This window comes from Trichinella spiralis (assembly GCF_000181795.1).
Source record: "Trichinella spiralis strain ISS 195 chromosome Unknown Scfld6, whole genome shotgun sequence".
NCBI lineage: Eukaryota > Metazoa > Nematoda > Enoplea > Trichinellida > Trichinellidae > Trichinella > Trichinella spiralis.
This window is the reverse complement of record NW_003526945.1, coordinates 4,256,599-4,274,497: the sequence shown is the minus strand read 5'-3', so window position 1 is coordinate 4,274,497 and position 17,899 is coordinate 4,256,599. Positions and strand designations below refer to the sequence as shown.

General features: G+C 34.0%; 5 protein-coding genes across 5 annotated transcripts; 4 read left to right on the top strand and 1 right to left on the bottom strand.

Annotated features, from left to right (window-relative positions):
* Nucleotides 1-110: 110 nt before the first annotated feature.
* Tsp_08748 (conserved hypothetical protein) lies at nt 111-1,655 on the top strand. The gene is made up of 6 exons (XM_003373972.1): nt 111-158; nt 524-604; nt 896-911; nt 1,151-1,236; nt 1,506-1,568; nt 1,623-1,655. The coding sequence occupies exons 1-6, from the start codon at nt 111-113 to the stop codon at nt 1,653-1,655; spliced, it is 327 nt and encodes a 108-aa protein (XP_003374020.1).
* An 889-nt stretch (nt 1,656-2,544) lies between these two features.
* On the top strand, nt 2,545-3,565 carry Tsp_08747 (conserved hypothetical protein). Its single transcript, XM_003373971.1, has 4 exons — nt 2,545-2,610; nt 2,691-2,777; nt 3,150-3,235; nt 3,397-3,565. Exons 1-4 carry the CDS (start codon nt 2,545-2,547, stop codon nt 3,563-3,565), a joined length of 408 nt encoding a protein of 135 aa, XP_003374019.1.
* A 1,023-nt stretch (nt 3,566-4,588) lies between these two features.
* Nucleotides 4,589-7,177, bottom strand: Tsp_08746 (putative kinesin motor domain protein). The gene is given in 14 exon segments (XM_003373970.1): nt 4,589-4,703; nt 4,815-4,857; nt 4,931-5,015; nt 5,078-5,152; nt 5,208-5,325; nt 5,437-5,534; nt 5,614-5,811; nt 5,875-5,985; nt 6,002-6,297; nt 6,365-6,504; nt 6,682-6,821; nt 6,880-6,966; nt 7,070-7,114; nt 7,169-7,177. 14 exon segments carry the CDS (start codon nt 7,175-7,177, stop codon nt 4,589-4,591), a joined length of 1,560 nt encoding a protein of 519 aa, XP_003374018.1.
* A 3,195-nt stretch (nt 7,178-10,372) lies between these two features.
* Nucleotides 10,373-13,220, top strand: Tsp_08745 (retinoblastoma-binding protein 5). The gene is made up of 10 exons (XM_003373969.1): nt 10,373-10,448; nt 11,011-11,212; nt 11,271-11,411; nt 11,480-11,651; nt 11,714-11,811; nt 11,898-12,017; nt 12,270-12,613; nt 12,701-12,770; nt 12,839-13,064; nt 13,107-13,220. The coding sequence occupies exons 1-10, from the start codon at nt 10,373-10,375 to the stop codon at nt 13,218-13,220; spliced, it is 1,563 nt and encodes a 520-aa protein (XP_003374017.1).
* A 1,256-nt stretch (nt 13,221-14,476) lies between these two features.
* Tsp_08744 (sodium-dependent serotonin transporter) lies at nt 14,477-17,619 on the top strand. Its single transcript, XM_003373968.1, has 8 exons — nt 14,477-14,633; nt 15,629-15,763; nt 15,827-16,049; nt 16,105-16,243; nt 16,306-16,440; nt 16,891-16,994; nt 17,056-17,359; nt 17,416-17,619. The coding sequence occupies exons 1-8, from the start codon at nt 14,477-14,479 to the stop codon at nt 17,617-17,619; spliced, it is 1,401 nt and encodes a 466-aa protein (XP_003374016.1).
* The last annotated feature ends 280 nt before the right edge of the window (nt 17,620-17,899 follow it).

Below are 17,899 nucleotides of genomic sequence, written 5' to 3'. Positions count from 1 at the left end.
TATTCTTTTTTTCATTACGGTAAGTATAGTAGTTATGCAATTTGTACTTCATTTTTAATTCTTTGGTATATGGTTCTGTTGCGTGACGTGTCACGTAGAGATTTTAAGTGATGTCACGGCAGCGGTCTGTTGTATTATGTATTATGTCATCGCTGATAGTAAGCGACTGTTATAATGTAAGCTGAGTGAAATTATTGTTAATAATTCTTTTTTACTTGTTCACTTATATGAAATTTAATGTGCATACTTGTATTAATGCATATAGGCTTGCATTTTATCTTTATATTATTAATGTGTTGAGTGGTATTTGGAGCAGTTTATTTTTCAGTTTCTTATTTTTTTTGAACATTAGTTTCTCTTTTTTTCATTAGAAAGCGAACATTTTCACGATAATGCATGTTGTCAGTATTTTATAATGTTTTTTGGAAATGGAAAATTTTTGTGCTTTTGAACGAATGGATGCGTTTATAAGTTCTAAGTTCTTTTCTCATCATCTTCTTCTTATTATGTAATATAAAATTAGCTGCTTCTTGATCATGATCATGTGCTTTTTAATTTGCGAGCCGTTAATGTAATGTTAATGCTAATGCTGCGCACATTACACGTTTTTCATCGATGGGCGTAAGTTAAAGCCTTATGCCTTTCTTTCTAATAGAGCAAAGCCGAATAATCATTAATAACAAATAATATATACTAAATGTTTGTCATTTAGTTTGTTTAATATTTATCTAGGCAGATGAGAGATTATTTGTTTTATTCGTCTGCTCTGCCCGCCCTTATTCACAATCAAAATACTGTAATGATAATTTTCTTTAGACGCAAATTTTATTGTTTAATTATTAAGTACCCGTTTTAGTTGCCAAACTTTAATGTGCGAATATTTGTTCTTTAACAGTTACGCAAGCTTGCAGGTTTCTGTCTGGCATTTGTTGCGCGCATATATTTTATTATATATCCACAAGGGTATTTTTATGTATAATATATAATGAAATTGATCTGATTAACGTAAAAATTTATATTTATTTATATACATATTTGATTTAATATTATTACAAAGCCGAATAACATTCATGGCATATTGTTAAAAAACACTAACGTAATTAAATGTGCATTTAAAGAATCAAAATTTATTTCATATTTTATATTAAAGTAGGTCGTACGGTTGGCAGCCCCATTCTAATGGCTCCGTGTCACTCCTGCTCTACAGATGCTGAAATGCTGAACAGAGCGCACTATGTATGACCTACGATTTATGGAATATCTGGACAAACTAAGAATTTGTGTGAAAAATCTGCGATGGCGATAATGAACAGTTAATTTGTTTGTTCAGAAAATGGCGTAAACAGAAGCGCCATATCAAAGTTAATAAACAGACCTGAGCATGAAAATAAAAGACAATGGAGAGAGAAAAATGCAGTTTGTATTCACATTTTATGCCATATTCTGATGTCCACAGTTGTGCATAATAGCGAATTTCTGTGGTGGTAATTCAATTATTTATGCAGGTTGAGCACCCAAGTTCAACTATACTGATAAAACAAACAAACGCTGGCTATTGTTGCTCAAAGGTAAGTATTAATTGTTGCACATGTTATCATAGTAATGAATTTGTTCTTGTTAAGATGTTGCAAAGCGCTCCGTCTCCGTATGACTAACATTTGGCGTATAAAGTCCAAACATTGGCAGTAATTTGTTTACAAAAAGAACTTTGAAGAAAACAACACCTATACTAACGTCATATGATCAGGAGATTGGGAGGACATTTGAAGTGCTAGTAACTGTTGAGCAGCTTCTGTTTAAGTCACTCAGCTCTCCCCTATATAATTACCGATCTAGAAGATTTCCTACACTTCATGAATTGTAGATTCTTAACAGACTGAAAGTAGCACATCTGGAGAATAGATTCTGCTAGACCTGGGTACTGGAAGTTGCATCTTGGTAATCACTGTCACAAAAAAGAACTACACGTCCATTTCACGCCACAACCGATTGGCAGATACTCTATCCCACGTCACAACCGAACAGCAGACACTCTATCTCACGTCACAACCGAACAGCAGATACTCCATTTCACTCCACAACCGAATGACAGATACTCTATTTCACGCCACAACTGAACGGCAGATAATCCGTTTCACGCCACAACCGAACAGCAGAATTCCCAGAAAACATAAGAGCAGTGTTATTGAACAGTAGTTTGAACGAAGAAAAATCTGCGCTTGTTCTGTGCACCTTCTAGGCTCATATTTAAACGGATGAATCTGATGCCGTTGCCAAGATCCAGGGATCAAGATGCCAGTCATGTCTCTAAGGCCTGTCTGTGGAATGGCAGCCTTGTCTGTACGCAGCTAGATGTTGCATTACAGTTATCAGGCTGATATATTCAGTGCAGACAGCTGACTACCGTTACTATAACACGGATGAACACTGGTTAATTTAATCAGAAAGCGGTAATTATATTTTCTTTCTATATTTATTTATTTTGCTTGCTTGCTTGCTTGATACATTCTTGATTTGTTTATGCATTTGTTTTGTTGACATAGGATGAGTTTTTACAAGGCAATTTGGGAAGAACTTTTGGAAAAAGTACAAGAAGCTAAAATTGCAATGGTAAATTGAAGTAGAAAAGTAGAAATGGTAAATTGTTTTCAATTTTTACGCACGTATGTAGTAATGACATTTAATTTTAGGAACATGAAAACGAAGGTAACTTTACAAATTCATATAACGAACTGGCGGGGGACATTTGGACGCTACCCAAGCCATTCCACAGAATGGTATGAAATATTTTCTTTTATTTTTATAAGAACACTTTAAAATAAACCGTATAAAAAAGTGATGAATAAATAAGTTAATAAAGAAGCGTACGATATTATACATAGTGTAATTTTTTCACCTTAATGTTTCAGTATGTTACTGATAAATTATTGATAATTGGAAATTTAGATATGAGTTTCATTATAAGCGTTATTGATTCTTTTGACTTACGGCATTGTATTGATAAATGAAAAATTCAGAAAATACATATGAAACAGTGAATAATGTTATTTTTTGTCAGTATCAGAAGGATAAATTAGTTGTTTTGAATAGAATGATGAATGGTGTTTTAGAGAAAAGAAATTACTTTTTATTGAAAATAATTTCGGAAGACAAGTCCACAATCCGTATCATCCATTCATAATATGCATTTTGAGGCACAGGAATTAATTTGTAATTTTGTCACTTTTCAGTGGTTGTTTAATAGTTATAAAATTATTTCTTCTTATGCTGCAGTTTGTAGTTTTATCGGTTCTGTTTATTTGTACATCAATCTACAGTTTTGAAACATTTTGAAATAAAGCAAGCAGCTATTGTATTATAATATATGTGAAAAAATGAAGAAATCAGTTTTTGTAGATGCAGTCACTTCAGTGTGGAGAACAACACAGACTGTATGGTTGATTTGCTAAATTCCCTTCAAGAGCGTTTAACGCCACGCAACGTGATTTTATCCAGCTGCACAGAACGTCCCACGGTAGCTCTACCGAACGTTAATTATGCCAGTCATCGGGAGGCAGCCGTGTGAGAGCGCGCGACTGCCCCAAGCGGAACCATCGTCTTAGTGTTGTTGACCCAACACAGCCATAGCAGTCACGTTATCCTGGCTTCAGAAGTCCGAGATTCAGAGGAAGATTTCACATGAAGAACGCCAACTGAGAGTAGTGGAATCAGTTAGGTGAGTCTGGTAGAATTCATTCTTCAGTTGAATATATGCTCTTCCGCTCTTTATTTGGGCGGAGGATGATATTCCAAACCAATTTTTCCTGTTCCTCACATTATGTTATTGTATGAGCCTTTTCCTATATCATGTCTTTATTTTTGCTTGCGCGCTGTGCGCGATCTAGTTGTTTCTAGTTACTGTGCACAGATGGCTCAGCTTACAAAGTTGAGGTCAGTTCCATGAACTTGAATCACATTGATGTATTGCTCCAATGTTAGGTTGCATTATCTGCAGGGACTAGGTATTGGTTATGACATTAAAGCAACGCATCATTTACTTTCCTGTAAAAAAGATGCGTTTGTAGTATTGCATTTGTAGCGGTTGTTCTTTTCGTTGATGCAAAGTAATGATGGTACAAATCATGAAACAGATTTTCTGTTGAGAAAAGGATGTTCCGCATCTCATTAGGAAGTGAACACTTGTATTCAATGCAAGTCATTGCTTTTGTCAGTATTACTTATATTGTTAGCAAACGCTGTATTTTCTCCACCTTCATTCTCATTTAAAAATTTTGTATAAAAGTAACATTGTTGATCGTGTTTTTATTGTAACTAGACCTATCATAACAAATCATAAAGATACATCTATGGAAATCTGTTTTTTTATAATTTCAAACAACAGCAGTACTTGTAATAATTGAATGATTTATTTCAATTATAACTTTGCAGTGCATTGTACAAAGAAGAGATTTATTTACAAACAAACCTAATAAAAGAAAATGACAAGTGTGAAATAATTTTACAGTTATAAATAAATGGGGAAAATGGAATAAAATTACGGATCATTATGACTTTCAACTTTATAAAATCGCAGTTGCATATTTAATCATTATAACCCATGCTTTTCCTTGTGCTTCAAATACATTTCATAAATGCTAGAGGGTTGATCTGCTCCATTAGAATTTTCTTCAGGATTGGTTGCAACAGAATTGAATTTTTCTTCTCTAAAAAACAGTTCTTCATTCCAGACAAATATTCACTGTATAATATGCATTTCCGTGTTTTTCACAGTAGATGATACAACGCAGTGAATGAAATCATTCAACAATACTTACAATGACATTCTCACATCTTCATTTCTAAGCAACGACAATCTCTCTAAAACATATTGAAACATTGAAAATTGTTGACATGAAAAGTCGCACGATTGATAATGTAATATATTTCATACTTTTCGGTGGAATTGCTGGAGTGACGTTCACATCATTCATGGGTTCTTGAAATGAACGAGGCAAGCTGTGGTCTAATTCATTTTTCTAAAATTAAATATTATCACTGCACGCTTTAATCAAAACTGAAAAGTGAACACCAAATTTACCACTGCAATGTTATTGTTTTTCCACATTTCAACTTCTTGCATTAATTGCAAATTTTTTGCTTTCAATTCTTCTATCTATGTAGAAAAAATAGAAAAAAATACGCGAGAACAAGGAATATATCAGCATTACCATTTTTTTCTGCTCTTTAATTATATTAATGTATTCGGTAGTTTGACGATCAATTTTTAAAATATTTCTAGTCGCGTCTGTGCGAATATTTTTTGCTCGGTTCGCATATTGCAAGGTACTGTATGTTTCATCAATAGATTGAAAATTTGCACTATTGGAACAAGCGAAAATAATTAAAAGTTTAAAACTTTAATCAGTTCCTTTGTTAAGTGCATTTTCTTTCTCTTACTTTACTGTAGCAATCATTATTGTATAGCATCTTCCGCTAAGGGAATCCTTCAAAATTCGAGTAAGCTTGCTATCTCGATATGGAACATGAGCGCCGCGCTGAAAATTCAAAACACTTTGATATAAATTAAACTGAACGATAATATCAATGCATTCGATCAGTCAAAAAAAGACTCACACGTCCTTCAGACAGAGCGCTAATACAGTTGGCTAATGCCAACAGTGATCGGTTAATATTAGAACCTTCCCGTTGTCGAGCGGACATCAAACCAGCTTTCTGGCAGCGTTCTGAACCGGCTAAATCAATCATCGATAACTTTGAAAACAGAACCTCTTTCACAATTCCTGGAATTTTTGATGTCTGTTTTAGTGTAACCTTCAAAACAGTTCATTATTGTTTAAGAATAATGCAAAGGCATATTATCTCAGTTAACCATACTTGAAATACAGCATGAGAACGGGAAGATTCTTGATTTTTGTCAGTTGGATGTTGCGTACGACGCTTGTTTCCTTCTATCAAAATTTCCGTCATTTCTTCCGTACTTTTCGGCTAAAAACAGCATTACTATTGACAGTTGAATACAGTAATCATGTTTCATTACCGTATGATAAGACAATTCTGATATGAGAACTTCTTTGCCTTCACGTAGATTAAGTACAGGCTTATTGGGACGCAACAAATCATACACTTTTTCATTGTAAATTTCAATGTAGGATACATGTAATTCCCAATTGTAATCTCTATTTTCACTCTGGAGACGAAAATACAGTTCTTCAAGAGTAAGTAATATCACTCCAGGTGATGCGCTTGAACCGAGCATGGTAAATGTCTTCCCAGAACCGGTGGCGCCATATGCAAACACTACATCAAATACAATATATACGCATCTTTATTTCATTAACATCGAAATCTAATTCTGAAAACATACTTGAACAATTATGACCATTCAAAAATTTTTCCAAAATAGGTTCCATCGTCTCTTTGTAGACGATCTCGTTTTTAGCATCCATATCAAATACTCGATCAAAGCAAAATGTCAAATTTTTTGCTCTACGAGAAGTTGGATCTCTTAAATAATAAAAATAACTTTAATGATAGAAGTATTCACAAAAATTGATAAATTTTACTAATAAAAGAAATAAACATATACAATCTATAATATTCACAATTTGTTCCTGCAATGCGTTTCATACTGTAGACTATTTTGAATTGACTAATAACTGTTATGCTTTGATTCATAAATACCGAATGCTTTCCCCTTTAAAATAGGTCTGCTTCACTGTAGTTGGTGGAGGATCGAAAAGCAGCATATGATCATCAATGACATTCACAATAGCGTTAGATGTTGCAACTGAACCTCCGTATGGTCGTATGCGAACGCAAACCTGAAGAAAAGCAAAAAGATAATTTACCTCATTGAGCTGTTTCTGTCAACAGTAGTACCTTGACGTTTGCAGTAATGGATAATTCTTTCCTTCGATTAACTGAGAACGGCGTGCTTTTAACAGCAGAACGAGGCGTACGGCGCACCTAATTTAAAATTTAAAAAATCAACCAACACATCACATTATTCAGCACGAGGAAACTGTTTTCTGTGACAAAAATTCAAAGTGGCATTTCAAGGAAAACATACCCATGGAGAAGTAAATCTATCATTCGAAATGGATCTGTGTTTCCTCTAAAATTGAAAAAAAAATATTCACGATTTAAAAAACGCTTTGAAATTTTATACTTTGAGCATTTGTGAAAATTTCTGTTCTCTTTTATTTCAAAGAATATTTCCGCGTTCAATAAGCGACGAGATGCCCAACTTTAAACGGAAACAACAGATTTCTTAAAATCTAAAAGAATAAAAAAATGCAATAATATTCAATTTTCAAATATGTATATGTTAGAATCGTCATTTCCATCGTCATAAAGGAAGCTTCACAATAAAGATATAGTAACTACAGCGAACAAGTGTGCCATAGCACCGGCGGCAGTGAATTTTACCGCGAGGGTTATATTTACCTGCATTCATTTGTCTTACTTTAACACACAAATTTGAAATTTGAAAAAGCATATTCTAAAAATGTTATAAATAGTTATATTTATTATTTGAAATTTTTACACAGAAAATATAATTCAATAAATTTACTTTTTATTTTTATTTCTAATAAATTTTATTGCACGTTTAAACAAATGGCCCATTTATTTCAAACGCATCGCATTTGCTGATTGGTCAACTTTGATTCTCGTCACGGCACCTTATTTATGTGCCCTACTTTTGCAAATTAACGTCTGGCATTTATTTGTACGCTGCTTAATTGAGCTCTCTTTTACGCTTCACTTTTCGCGCTTTTACATTTGTAAAATTTATCTTGTTTCTGTTATTATTTATGATTTATTACACAAATTTTTTTATTTGAAAGGGCATCTGTCAAAAGAAAATTTATGCAGCAAAAAAATATATTTTATGATCTATCAAATATCCATATATATATATGACTAATGAATGTATCACTTCATATACTGTGAAACATAAATGCCAAATAAAGGTTCTGATATTCAATTTTAATTCTAATTCTGGCTGTATAATTATGATCATTTATCGTAACTTTAAATTCATAACTGGAAGGCATGCTATTATTGCTCATGATAGCGCTACTATTTTTATAATTCAAAATTGATTTCAAATTTAGAATAAACTTGTACATTTCTTAGTAAGTATTAAAATTTAATATTTCATTATGTTATATTTTGTGTGCTGTTCAGCTTCTTGTCAATAATTGTTTCATTATTAATATTTTCAACACCTAGCCTTGCCGACTAAACCTGGTCGTGGAAGATGAAATCACCAATTCTCAGAGCTCTTACTGATATCAAAATTTTAAATGGAATTTCTTTTGCTGTTTCTGCAGTGCTGTGTTAATATTTACTATCAATTTGCCAGTTTTGCATTTTTGTTATCCATTTCCATTTGAAAACATAAACGTAGAAGAATGCCAACATTTCGAGCCTGATTATCTACTGTTATTAGAATTTTTGACATCGCGATCTAGTTTGAGGATTGCAGAATAAAATTTTTTTTATCGTAAAACCGCAGTGAGAAAAAACAATGCACAAACAACATCATTGTTTGTTTTTTGTTATGTATATTTGTTTCTTTTTAAACATATTTTCTTTGCATTTATTCCTGTTTGCCCATTTCATCAATACACGCGCTATCATATAAATATTTATTTGCTACATTAATATTCCTGTTCAGATAACTAAGTAGAATTTCAAAGTAGCAAATAACTAATTCATTTAAACTATTTTTAGAATTATAGTTCCTGAAATTTGGGAATTAATAAATGCTTATCATCGCCAGCAGCGTAAGAGAGAGAGATTAACTGACCTAAGCATAAGCAAACACCAAACATGAGAATGACGAAAGTAGGACAATGTAAAAATATGTACATGTTTGGACGGATCATAATCAACCAATCACTGCCTCACCCTCTTTATTATTATTATTAGAAGTATCATTTATTTATTCGTTTCCTGTTGTTTATCTGAAGTTTGAAATACACTGGCAACACAGGGCGGCATACATGCTTCTCATTTAATAAATGTGAGTTAGACAATTTTCTTTTTTTGTTTCAATATTTGCATATTGCAATAATAATTCCTTATATAACTTTTGTTTCGCATTTGTACTCCGTTTTCTTCTTGTTATTATAATACTGAAATTCAACTTTTAATGCGGTTGAATTGCTTCGGCACAGTGGGTGCTCTGTATGGAATGCTTTCATCAGTAACTTCGACATGTTGTTTTTGTTTACGTCCCTTCAACTTCTGATACTTTCTTACAGAATTACTGTAACAAACATTGTATGCTTCGTTGGGCACTCCTTGAATATTAATTTATTTTTCTTTTGTTCATGTCATTTGTCTAATAAATTCAGGTTCAACTGTAAAATTCACTTCAACAAAGGCTTATTTCTTTTCAGTTCACCGACGAACTTGCAAACTGAAGTGAAATCAACAAGAAAGTAACACAAAATTTGAGTTGACGTTTTGTAGAAAATATACACCTAACACTGACATCATATACAGAGAAATCTACTCGTCAGAGAGGCAGCTTTAGTTTTACAGTACCGAAGGATTTTGACGTTTTAGTGCTTTCATATCAAAGTTTTTAATGCGTATGTATTAGAATTTTTTTTCAAATTTTGTTTACTGTTATTATTTACAATTATTAATAAATAATAGATAGTGTTTTTTCAGCGATTTTCTATTGGAATGAATTGTCTGATAATTTGATCTGATAAAAATGCATTAACAAATCTTGATTTGATTCGATTTGATTCTTTAATCAAATACCATTCACTCAACGTATTTCTGTCTCATTGACATCAGTTAAATATTAAATTTAAATAAATTTAAAATAGATGAAAAAATTATATCATTAATTTTTTTGATAAAAACAAAACATTTTTTGTCAATTAAGCATTTTTTAAATCTTGCTATATTCTTACTTTTCAGAATACTGTAGGCTTAGAAGTTTTTTGTAATTTGTAACTTTTTTTTAATTCATCGTTGTATGGTTTTGTTGTGCTAAGTGGCAGGCACAGAAAACATTTGCGATTTATAATATTTTCTATCGTGTCACAGTTGTGCATTTTGATATAAATTAATTAATATAATTTGAAATGGATTTGCAGATTTCTGGTGGTATTAATTCTTTTTCATTTATATTTAATTTTTATGGTTTTGCAAGCTTGAACCTTATCCATATTTCATTAATGGTCTAAGTAGTATCTCAATAAACCTGTTGTTTAACTTCATATTTTTGCAGTATTATTTTAACTTCTGTTTAGTATTGAGCGAAAATTTTATGATAATGTATGTAGCGAGTTTATTTATAACATTTTTTAAAATCAAGTTTAAAGCATTTTGGTGTTTTGAAATTATGAATTTAACACATAGTATTTTCCAACTGTATGATTCACTGATTATTTTAATTGTTGTTGTTATTGGAGAACCAGGTAACCATGGAGAACTTTGTTTCACGCTCAAGCAGCTTCAATATTGCATGCCTTTTTGGGGGCACATTTTGCAGAACTTATTCCAACATTTTATAAGTAGCATTATTTTATTACTGTCTATCGTGAGAAGTTCACTAAGCATGTGACTTTTTATTTAATTCTTCTCATTATCGAAAACTTTCCCCTTCGTGTAGTGGTGTAAAGAAAACTGGAATAAATAGTGTTAAAATTTTAACATAGAATGATGTTTGTTGCTGTTGCTCGATCGAGTGAAGCTAGTTTTGATTTTGAAAACTTCTTTGGTTGCTTTACAGTTATGTACTTTCAGATTGATCATCATTTTAGTGATTTTTGAATTGTTTTGAAAAATTCATTCAAATTGTGTGTTTCTAAATCGTTAGCGGCATCAGACAGCCAGGTTATTATTTGCATTATGAAAAACAGTGATATATTATTTTTGTAATTAATGAAATGCAGGTATGAATTACTGTAGCAAGTATAAATTGATTTTCTTAATTTTTTAAATTTTAAGTAGCATAATTTGTGTTATTGAATTTTTCAGCTGAACCTTTTGGGCAGTGTTATCCTGAAGAACTTGAAACATCACTGGACTCCGGCCACTTGGCTTTAACGTGTCGCTTTAATCGTTGGGGCACCTTAGTTGTAGCCGGCTGTAACGATGGTTACTTAGTGATTTACGATTTTGTCACTAGACGTATGGTAAAAAAATATGTCACCCATATGCATGCCATCACTGCAGTTAGGTTTGTATATTTTCTTATTGCTTTTTTAAGACTGCATAATTTTTATATTCTGTTTTAGCTGGAGCCGAGATGGAAAATATTTGCTTTCTTCAAGTTTTGACGAAACAATTGTGGTCAGTGATGTAGTAGCTGGTGAAACTGTTAAGAAATTTTCTATGCCATCAATTGTGAACGACATTCAGATGCATCCAGTGAAAAAGTGCGTTGTTTTGATAGTTTTTTTTAAACTGAACTTTTATTTCCTAACTTTGAAACAACAATGCTCAGGGATCAGTATCTCATTTGTTTTTTGCAACACATGCCAATTTTGATGACCATTGACGACCAACGCACTATTATTCCTATAGAGACTGAAAAGAATACCACTGAAATTTCTGGTATTGTGGCCTCTTTCGACAAATCTGGAAACCGTATAATCTGCGGCAACAATAAAGGAAAAGTAATTTTAATTTTATTTTCATTGTTATTGAAGCTGAATTCGACTGCTGCTTTTCAATTTAGGTGATGGTTTACGATGTGGAATCCTTATCATTAATTGCTTCGTTTGTCGTCACTGGTAATCATCCAATTCGCACTTTGATTGTTGCTCCTCGTGGGGAGTGAGTATATATATATTTTTTTTTCTTTTTCTTTAACATTTTTTCATTAATATGCTTCACTGTATGTATTGTTGTGAAAATTTCAGTTTCTTCTTAACCAATTCCAATGATCGCATCATTCGAGTATTCACGTTGAGCACAGTTCTCGAAGCAGGTGTAGACGGTACTGTTTTGCCGAATCAAAAAGTGCAAGATTCAGTGAACAGGTGAACTGTTAATAAATTGTCGTTGCATAAATTCTACCTAAGCCTTTTGCACTGCTATTTCCGATATTATACTAAATCTGGAAGAAATTTCCCTTCATTAGTATCGTAATTTTGTTTTGTTTTCGAGATTTTTTACTTTAATTCACTTGAAATAAATGAAATGAAATATGAATAAAGTACTAAGAATTGGGAAAGTTTTGCATTTGTTGTTCTGTGGGATGAATGGGAAAATTATGAATTTTATTTTTTCAGGACTTCTTGGAAGGTGTGTCGTTTCAGTGGTGACGCGGAATACATTTGCGCCGGCAGCAGTGGCTCGCACTCGCTTTACATATGGGAACGGAACAACGGAAGCTTGGTGAAGATTCTGCAAGGCTCGAAAGGGGAACAGGTAGCCGATTTGATTTGGCACCCGACCCGGGCGGCGGCTTTTTCCATTTCCAATGGCAAGCTGTTGCTCTGGTCGCAGAGCCCCACGGAAAATTGGAGCGCTTTTGCCCCGGACTTCAAGGAGTTGGACGAGAATATTGAATACGAAGAACGCGAGTCCGAGTTCGACGTCGAAGACGAAGATCGAAGCATTCCAGAGACTGAGAGTATGTTTTCAGGAGAGGGGGATGGGAATGTGAATAAGAAAATTTGTTTGTTTAATTTTACCTATCTATCACACGCGTCGGTTTAAGATGTAAACTGTGAAGACCAAGTCGATTTGACCGTCATTGATCAGAAGCTTTCAGAATTCGGCTACAGCAGGTAATTGTGCTCAACCAATGCAAGTTGTTGTTTTTTTGCTATGCTCTTTGTTGTCTGTTGGATTTCAGCGACGAAGATGGGATGGACTCGTTGCGTTTGATATTAATCGCGCCCGATATAGAGAATCCCGAAGAGACGCTGCCGGATGCGAACAAAGACGCGGCCACTAAGGCTGAACCAGTGCCGGCCGGCAAGAAGAGGGAAACGGCCGCGAAAATGACCACGCCCGTATGCCGTTCCGTCAGGACCACCGAAACGAGAAGGCGCAGAGGTAATGGTGGTGGTGGTGTTCAGGTTTTACTGGATATTTCGTCGAAATACGCTTTTTTGTTTCAGGAGGCAAGAGCGCGACCACGGCCGGAAGGCGGGGCATGGCGGCCAGGCGACGCAGAGCACCGACGAGATCCAGAGGTGCGCGTTGAAAACGATATGGCACAGCTGCTTGCTTAATCATGCCGATGCAAGATGAGCAGATTTTCATTAATCCATACAGATATATGTATATATGTATACATGTACATGTTTATTTATTGTTTTATAGTCATTTGCAATGCATTATTACATTTGTATTACAGATATCGAAGAGAAAATGTTGAACAGTAGTTGTTCTCAGAAGTCAGTGTTATGCAGAGAGACGGTTTATGTATTGTCATTATTGTTGTCGTTTTGTACATGTTTCATGGACGTGGGTTTATTTATTGTTCGTTGGGATTAATAAAATTATTTTCTGTAGAACAGCGAGAAAAACACCAGATGCGTAATACTTGGACAGATCATTTGGTTATTGTGTGCGTGGACGCCAATGAATGCATGATATAAAAATTGATCTGTTTAGCTTCAGAAACTCGTGTGATGGTTGTAGGGGAGAGGGGGATAAAGTTAATTTTACGACAAATCAACCGGCCAATTAGGCCAACAACGGTGGTGTTTCACTTTTCGATTGTCAACTTTGACTTTGAACAAACAGAAGATCGTCTGCACGGGCAGGATTTTTGGTTTCGAATTTCCGAAAGGGTCATCCATGACCATGCTGATTGTTCAAATAAGAAAAGCCGATCATGCTAAATGAACCGCTGACCAACGTGATCGTTCCATTCCGGCGGCAAGCAGTGAATAACACAGTTGACGTCACCTCATCTTAAACGGTTGTATTTCACAAAAACCAATTCGAATTGCCGTTATTATTATTATTATTATTATTATTATTATTATTATTATTAATGTTTCTCTTGTCTTTTTATAGCTCATATATATTATATAGCACGGAACACAAATTAGAGGAAGTAAAATAAACAATGAGAAGTGAAACATAAAAAAATAAGTAAAATCCAAGCATCCGTATGCGTTCTCGTGAGAGGCTATGTGGGGGCAGTTTCGATTTTTTGAAAACGCATCTGCAGCATTTCTCAGAACGACCAGCGGACGTATAAAATTTCGCCAACTTTTCTCGACCCACAGCCAAAAAATACCCCCCTCTCCTTCCACATAATTCGTCGCACTGTGATCCACAAGTTCGAATAACGTCGTCGTTTCTTCGCCAGCTCTGAAGTTTCAGAATCGAATTTCTCATCCACAAGCCACAGAGCCGACGACATCAAGTCACACAAGGCTAATTGTGACTTGTGAAGCTGCAACTTGTTCCACCGCACTCTGCTCGTTTTGTCGTTTGGTTATTATTTTGTGTTTTGCTTTTTTGATCTAATCCAATGAAAAGATTGAGAAAACGTCTGGCTGCAGCGGGTGCCAGTGAAGAACGCCTTGAATGGGCCAACAAGGTGGAATTTCTGTTGGCCATAATTGGCTTTTCTGTCGATCTTGGCAATGTGTGGCGCTTTCCGTACATATGCTATCGAAATGGTGGAGGTAAATTTTTATTTCATACATATTCTCTTTTATCAAAATAATAATAATTGTTGTTGTGTTGTTAGAATTTATTTCTTTTTCATATTTTTAATCGCATTATTTCAATGCAAACTTATCCATTTCAACAATTTTTCAGCGAACATGGTTCCTTGAAAAATTGTAAAATTTGATTTCCACTTGTTGTTGTTTTCACGAGGTATTCAAATTCGGTGCAGAATAATAACCACCAATGTCAGTTTGGTATGAACGATAGGAAAATAACGTTTTCAACAATGCTTATTTCATTGCAACAATTTGCACGTGCAAAACGTAAAATGTCTGCAACAGAAATAATAATAATAATAATAATAAATCCACGTTATGATGCAGCAGTGTGAAAAAAAACTCCATTTTCCATTAAATAAATCATTCCATTTATCACATGGGGAAAACGATCAGATGTGGAGAAGATGATTTATGCTCTTTTTCATTTGTTTTCAAATAAATTATCATTTGGCTATTTCAAATATACGTACGATTGTTTAAGTGTGTCTTTTTTCTAATATAATATGAATGAACAACGTTTACTATTTTTGCGTTTGCCGTTTTCAGTAAAATGAAATATTGCAAATGTGATAAATTTGAAAAAGTAAAATTGGTTGTGGTTCGATGGGGCAATGGGATGGTATTTTTTCATTTTGTATCTTTATCCACACTGATAGAAACAATTTCAGAAACCAGATATCATTTTTCTCCGGTTGGTTCTTCTGTTTGTCGGTGAAAAGAAGGTTTTATCAATTTTATCTTCCATTCAACTATGCTAACAGTGTTTTTTTCTTGATAAGTTTGCTCTGCTCACCAGGCGAGAAAGTTTCCATTCCGAACGCATGCGCAACAACCAATGTCGCTTTACTAATTTTATGACGCTGTTGTGTTGTTGCAATTTTGATGAAATGATTGATTGAAAAAATGATAATAATTTAAAATGAAAATTTCATATGCACCCCGAATTTCAGGAGCTTTTCTGGTCCCATACTTTGTTATGTTCATCTTCTGTGGACTTCCGTTGTTTTATATGGAAATGGCATTGGGACAATTTCATCGATGCGGATGCATTTCCATATGGAAACGACTGGTACCACTTTTTAAAGGTTTTTCCCTGTTGTTTACTGAAATATTTGACAAGTAAATTATTTATTTGATCAATTTTATAGGCGTCGGATATGCAACATGTTTGATTGATGTCTACATGGGTTGCTTTTATAACACGATAATATCTTGGGCATTGTTCTACCTTAGCAGTTCGTTCAAATGGCCTTTTCCTTGGCAATCTTGCGACAACGTGTGGAATACGGAAAACTGTGTACCCGACAATGCGAACGTATCATTGGGAAATGCATCTAGCAATTACACAAATGCAGCTGAAGAGTTCTTTTTGTAAGTTTCAACTTGTTCGAGCAAGTTGTTAAATAACTTCCTTTGCAAATTGAAGACGAAGAGTTTTGGAAATACAAAATTCTGATGGTTTGGAAAATTTGGGCAATATCAGATGGCCTCTTTTGCTTTGCCTGCTTGTCATCTACACAATTGTTTATTTTGCCATCTGGAGAGGACCGCTCAGTTCAGGCAAAGTGAATATTCGTGAAGGGAATTTTCCAACCGTTGCTTTCAATTTCATTTCTAACAATTTCAGGCAGTGTGGTTCACTGCAACGGTTCCCTATGTTGCGCTGTTCGCTTTGCTTGCACATAGCTGCACATTGCCGGGATCACAGGCTGGCATTAAATACTTCCTCATGCCAGATTGGAGCAAGCTGCTCAATATTGAAGTAACCTTTTTATTATCTCAGTTTTATTAGTCTTTTAAACGAAAATAGCATCATTTTTTTAAAACATAAATATTCCTCAACTGCATAATTAATTCATTTTTATCGTTCAATTCCAATGCTTAGCACATAATGCAATAACCTTAAACTTTTTTTCATGTAACTGTTTTACAATTTTTCATCATTCGACTGCTACAGTGTAATTGGATGTGGTTTCAAATTTTTACCTCTTTAATTTTAACGTGTAAAAAGTGCGTATTGTAAAACAATTATTAAATCAAATGTAAATATGAAACTGAACAATTCGTCTTTCATGCATTTAAAAATGAAAAATGTTAGCTGGTGTTGTGTTTACAGTTTTTGCTGAAATTAAGCATTCTTCAAATGAACTTTAACTTTAACGGTAATTCATTGGTGCTTTACTTTGGTTTAAAATATTTTATAATGCTGTAGGTTTGGATCGATGCTGCAACACAAATATTTTTTTCACTGGGACCAGGATTTGGAGTATTAATTGCGCTTGCTAGTTACAATTCAAGACGGAACAACTTTTACAGGTTATCCAATATTTCCATTTTTATATCAAAAATGTTATTATTTTTTGTTTTTTTCTCTTAGAGATGCTATTGTGGCAGGTTGCATAAATAGCTTGACAAGCATTTTATCTGGTCTGGTAATATTTTCTGTACTGGGATATATGGCCGACTGCTTGAATAAGGACATTGCCGAAGTGGCCGAAACGGGAGGTGTGAATACTCATTCATGTGCAGAAAATGATTTATTTCATGGTTTTCTGTTTTTTTCTAAAGGACCTGGACTTGTGTTCATCGTTTATCCAAGAGCTATATCAACTATGAAAGCGGCACCTATTTGGTCTGTTATTTTTTTCGTCATGCTTGTCACCTTGGGTGTTGACAGTACTGTAAGTAATTATTGTAATATTTCTTAAATATTTTGCCTTTCTAATTTATTTCACAGTTTGCTGGTTTTGAAGCAATTCTTACTGCTTTCTGTGATGAATATCCTTCTGTTCTTGAAAAAAATCGAAAAGTTTTTGCAATGTTTTTCATGATCGCCATGTTCTTCCTCAGCTTGCCAACAGTGACTTACGTACGCGTTTGGGAGGTTTCTTTATCAGTTGATTATTTCTTCTCTTTTCAAGGGAGGAAATTACCTTATTGAATATCTTGATCACTATGCTGTCAGTTATCCAGTGTTAATTGTTGTCATGGCAGAAACAGTAACAATCAGCTATATATATGGTGCAGTAGACAAAACTTGTTTTGCAATCTGTAAGAATTTTAAAAGGAAACGTTTTAGGAATTAAGCAGTTTGCAGATGATGTGGAAGAAATGCTAGGCGTCAAACCTAGTCGCTTTCTGAAACTTTGTTGGCTTATAGTTTGCCCGGCAATTGTTTCCGTAATGAAATGCGCTTGTGATAGCATTTTTTGCAAATGAGA

What these genes read in the sequence shown, in the direction of transcription:
- Tsp_08748 (XM_003373972.1), top strand. Translation starts at nt 111, where the DNA reads ATGTCACGGCAGCGGTCTGTTGTATTATGTATTATGTCATCGCTGATA. An exon ending in GTATTATGTCATCGCTGATA is followed by an intron (nt 159 to 523) that starts GTAAGCGACTGT and finishes ATATAAAATTAG; the next exon opens with CTGCTTCTTGATCATGATCA. An exon ending in TGCTGAACAGAGCGCACTAT is followed by an intron (nt 1,237 to 1,505) that starts GTATGACCTACG and finishes TTATTTATGCAG; the next exon opens with GTTGAGCACCCAAGTTCAAC.
- Tsp_08747 (XM_003373971.1), top strand. Translation starts at nt 2,545, where the DNA reads ATGAGTTTTTACAAGGCAATTTGGGAAGAACTTTTGGAAAAAGTACAA. An exon ending in AAGAAGCTAAAATTGCAATG is followed by an intron (nt 2,611 to 2,690) that starts GTAAATTGAAGT and finishes ATTTAATTTTAG; the next exon opens with GAACATGAAAACGAAGGTAA. An exon ending in TTTGTCACTTTTCAGTGGTT is followed by an intron (nt 3,236 to 3,396) that starts GTTTAATAGTTA and finishes CAGTTTTTGTAG; the next exon opens with ATGCAGTCACTTCAGTGTGG.
- Tsp_08746 (XM_003373970.1), bottom strand. An exon ending in GTTCTCATGCTGTATTTCAA is followed by an intron (nt 5,812 to 5,874) that starts GTATGGTTAACT and finishes ACTGTTTTGAAG; the next exon opens with GTTACACTAAAACAGACATC. An exon ending in TTAAAGAGCAGAAAAAAATG is followed by an intron (nt 5,153 to 5,207) that starts GTAATGCTGATA and finishes TTTTCTACATAG; the next exon opens with ATAGAAGAATTGAAAGCAAA.
- Tsp_08745 (XM_003373969.1), top strand. Translation starts at nt 10,373, where the DNA reads ATGAATTTAACACATAGTATTTTCCAACTGTATGATTCACTGATTATT. An exon ending in TGTTGTTATTGGAGAACCAG is followed by an intron (nt 10,449 to 11,010) that starts GTAACCATGGAG and finishes TGAATTTTTCAG; the next exon opens with CTGAACCTTTTGGGCAGTGT. An exon ending in CAGATGCATCCAGTGAAAAA is followed by an intron (nt 11,412 to 11,479) that starts GTGCGTTGTTTT and finishes AACAATGCTCAG; the next exon opens with GGATCAGTATCTCATTTGTT.
- Tsp_08744 (XM_003373968.1), top strand. Translation starts at nt 14,477, where the DNA reads ATGAAAAGATTGAGAAAACGTCTGGCTGCAGCGGGTGCCAGTGAAGAA. An exon ending in ATGCTATCGAAATGGTGGAG is followed by an intron (nt 14,634 to 15,628) that starts GTAAATTTTTAT and finishes CCCGAATTTCAG; the next exon opens with GAGCTTTTCTGGTCCCATAC. An exon ending in AGACGGAACAACTTTTACAG is followed by an intron (nt 16,995 to 17,055) that starts GTTATCCAATAT and finishes TTTTTCTCTTAG; the next exon opens with AGATGCTATTGTGGCAGGTT.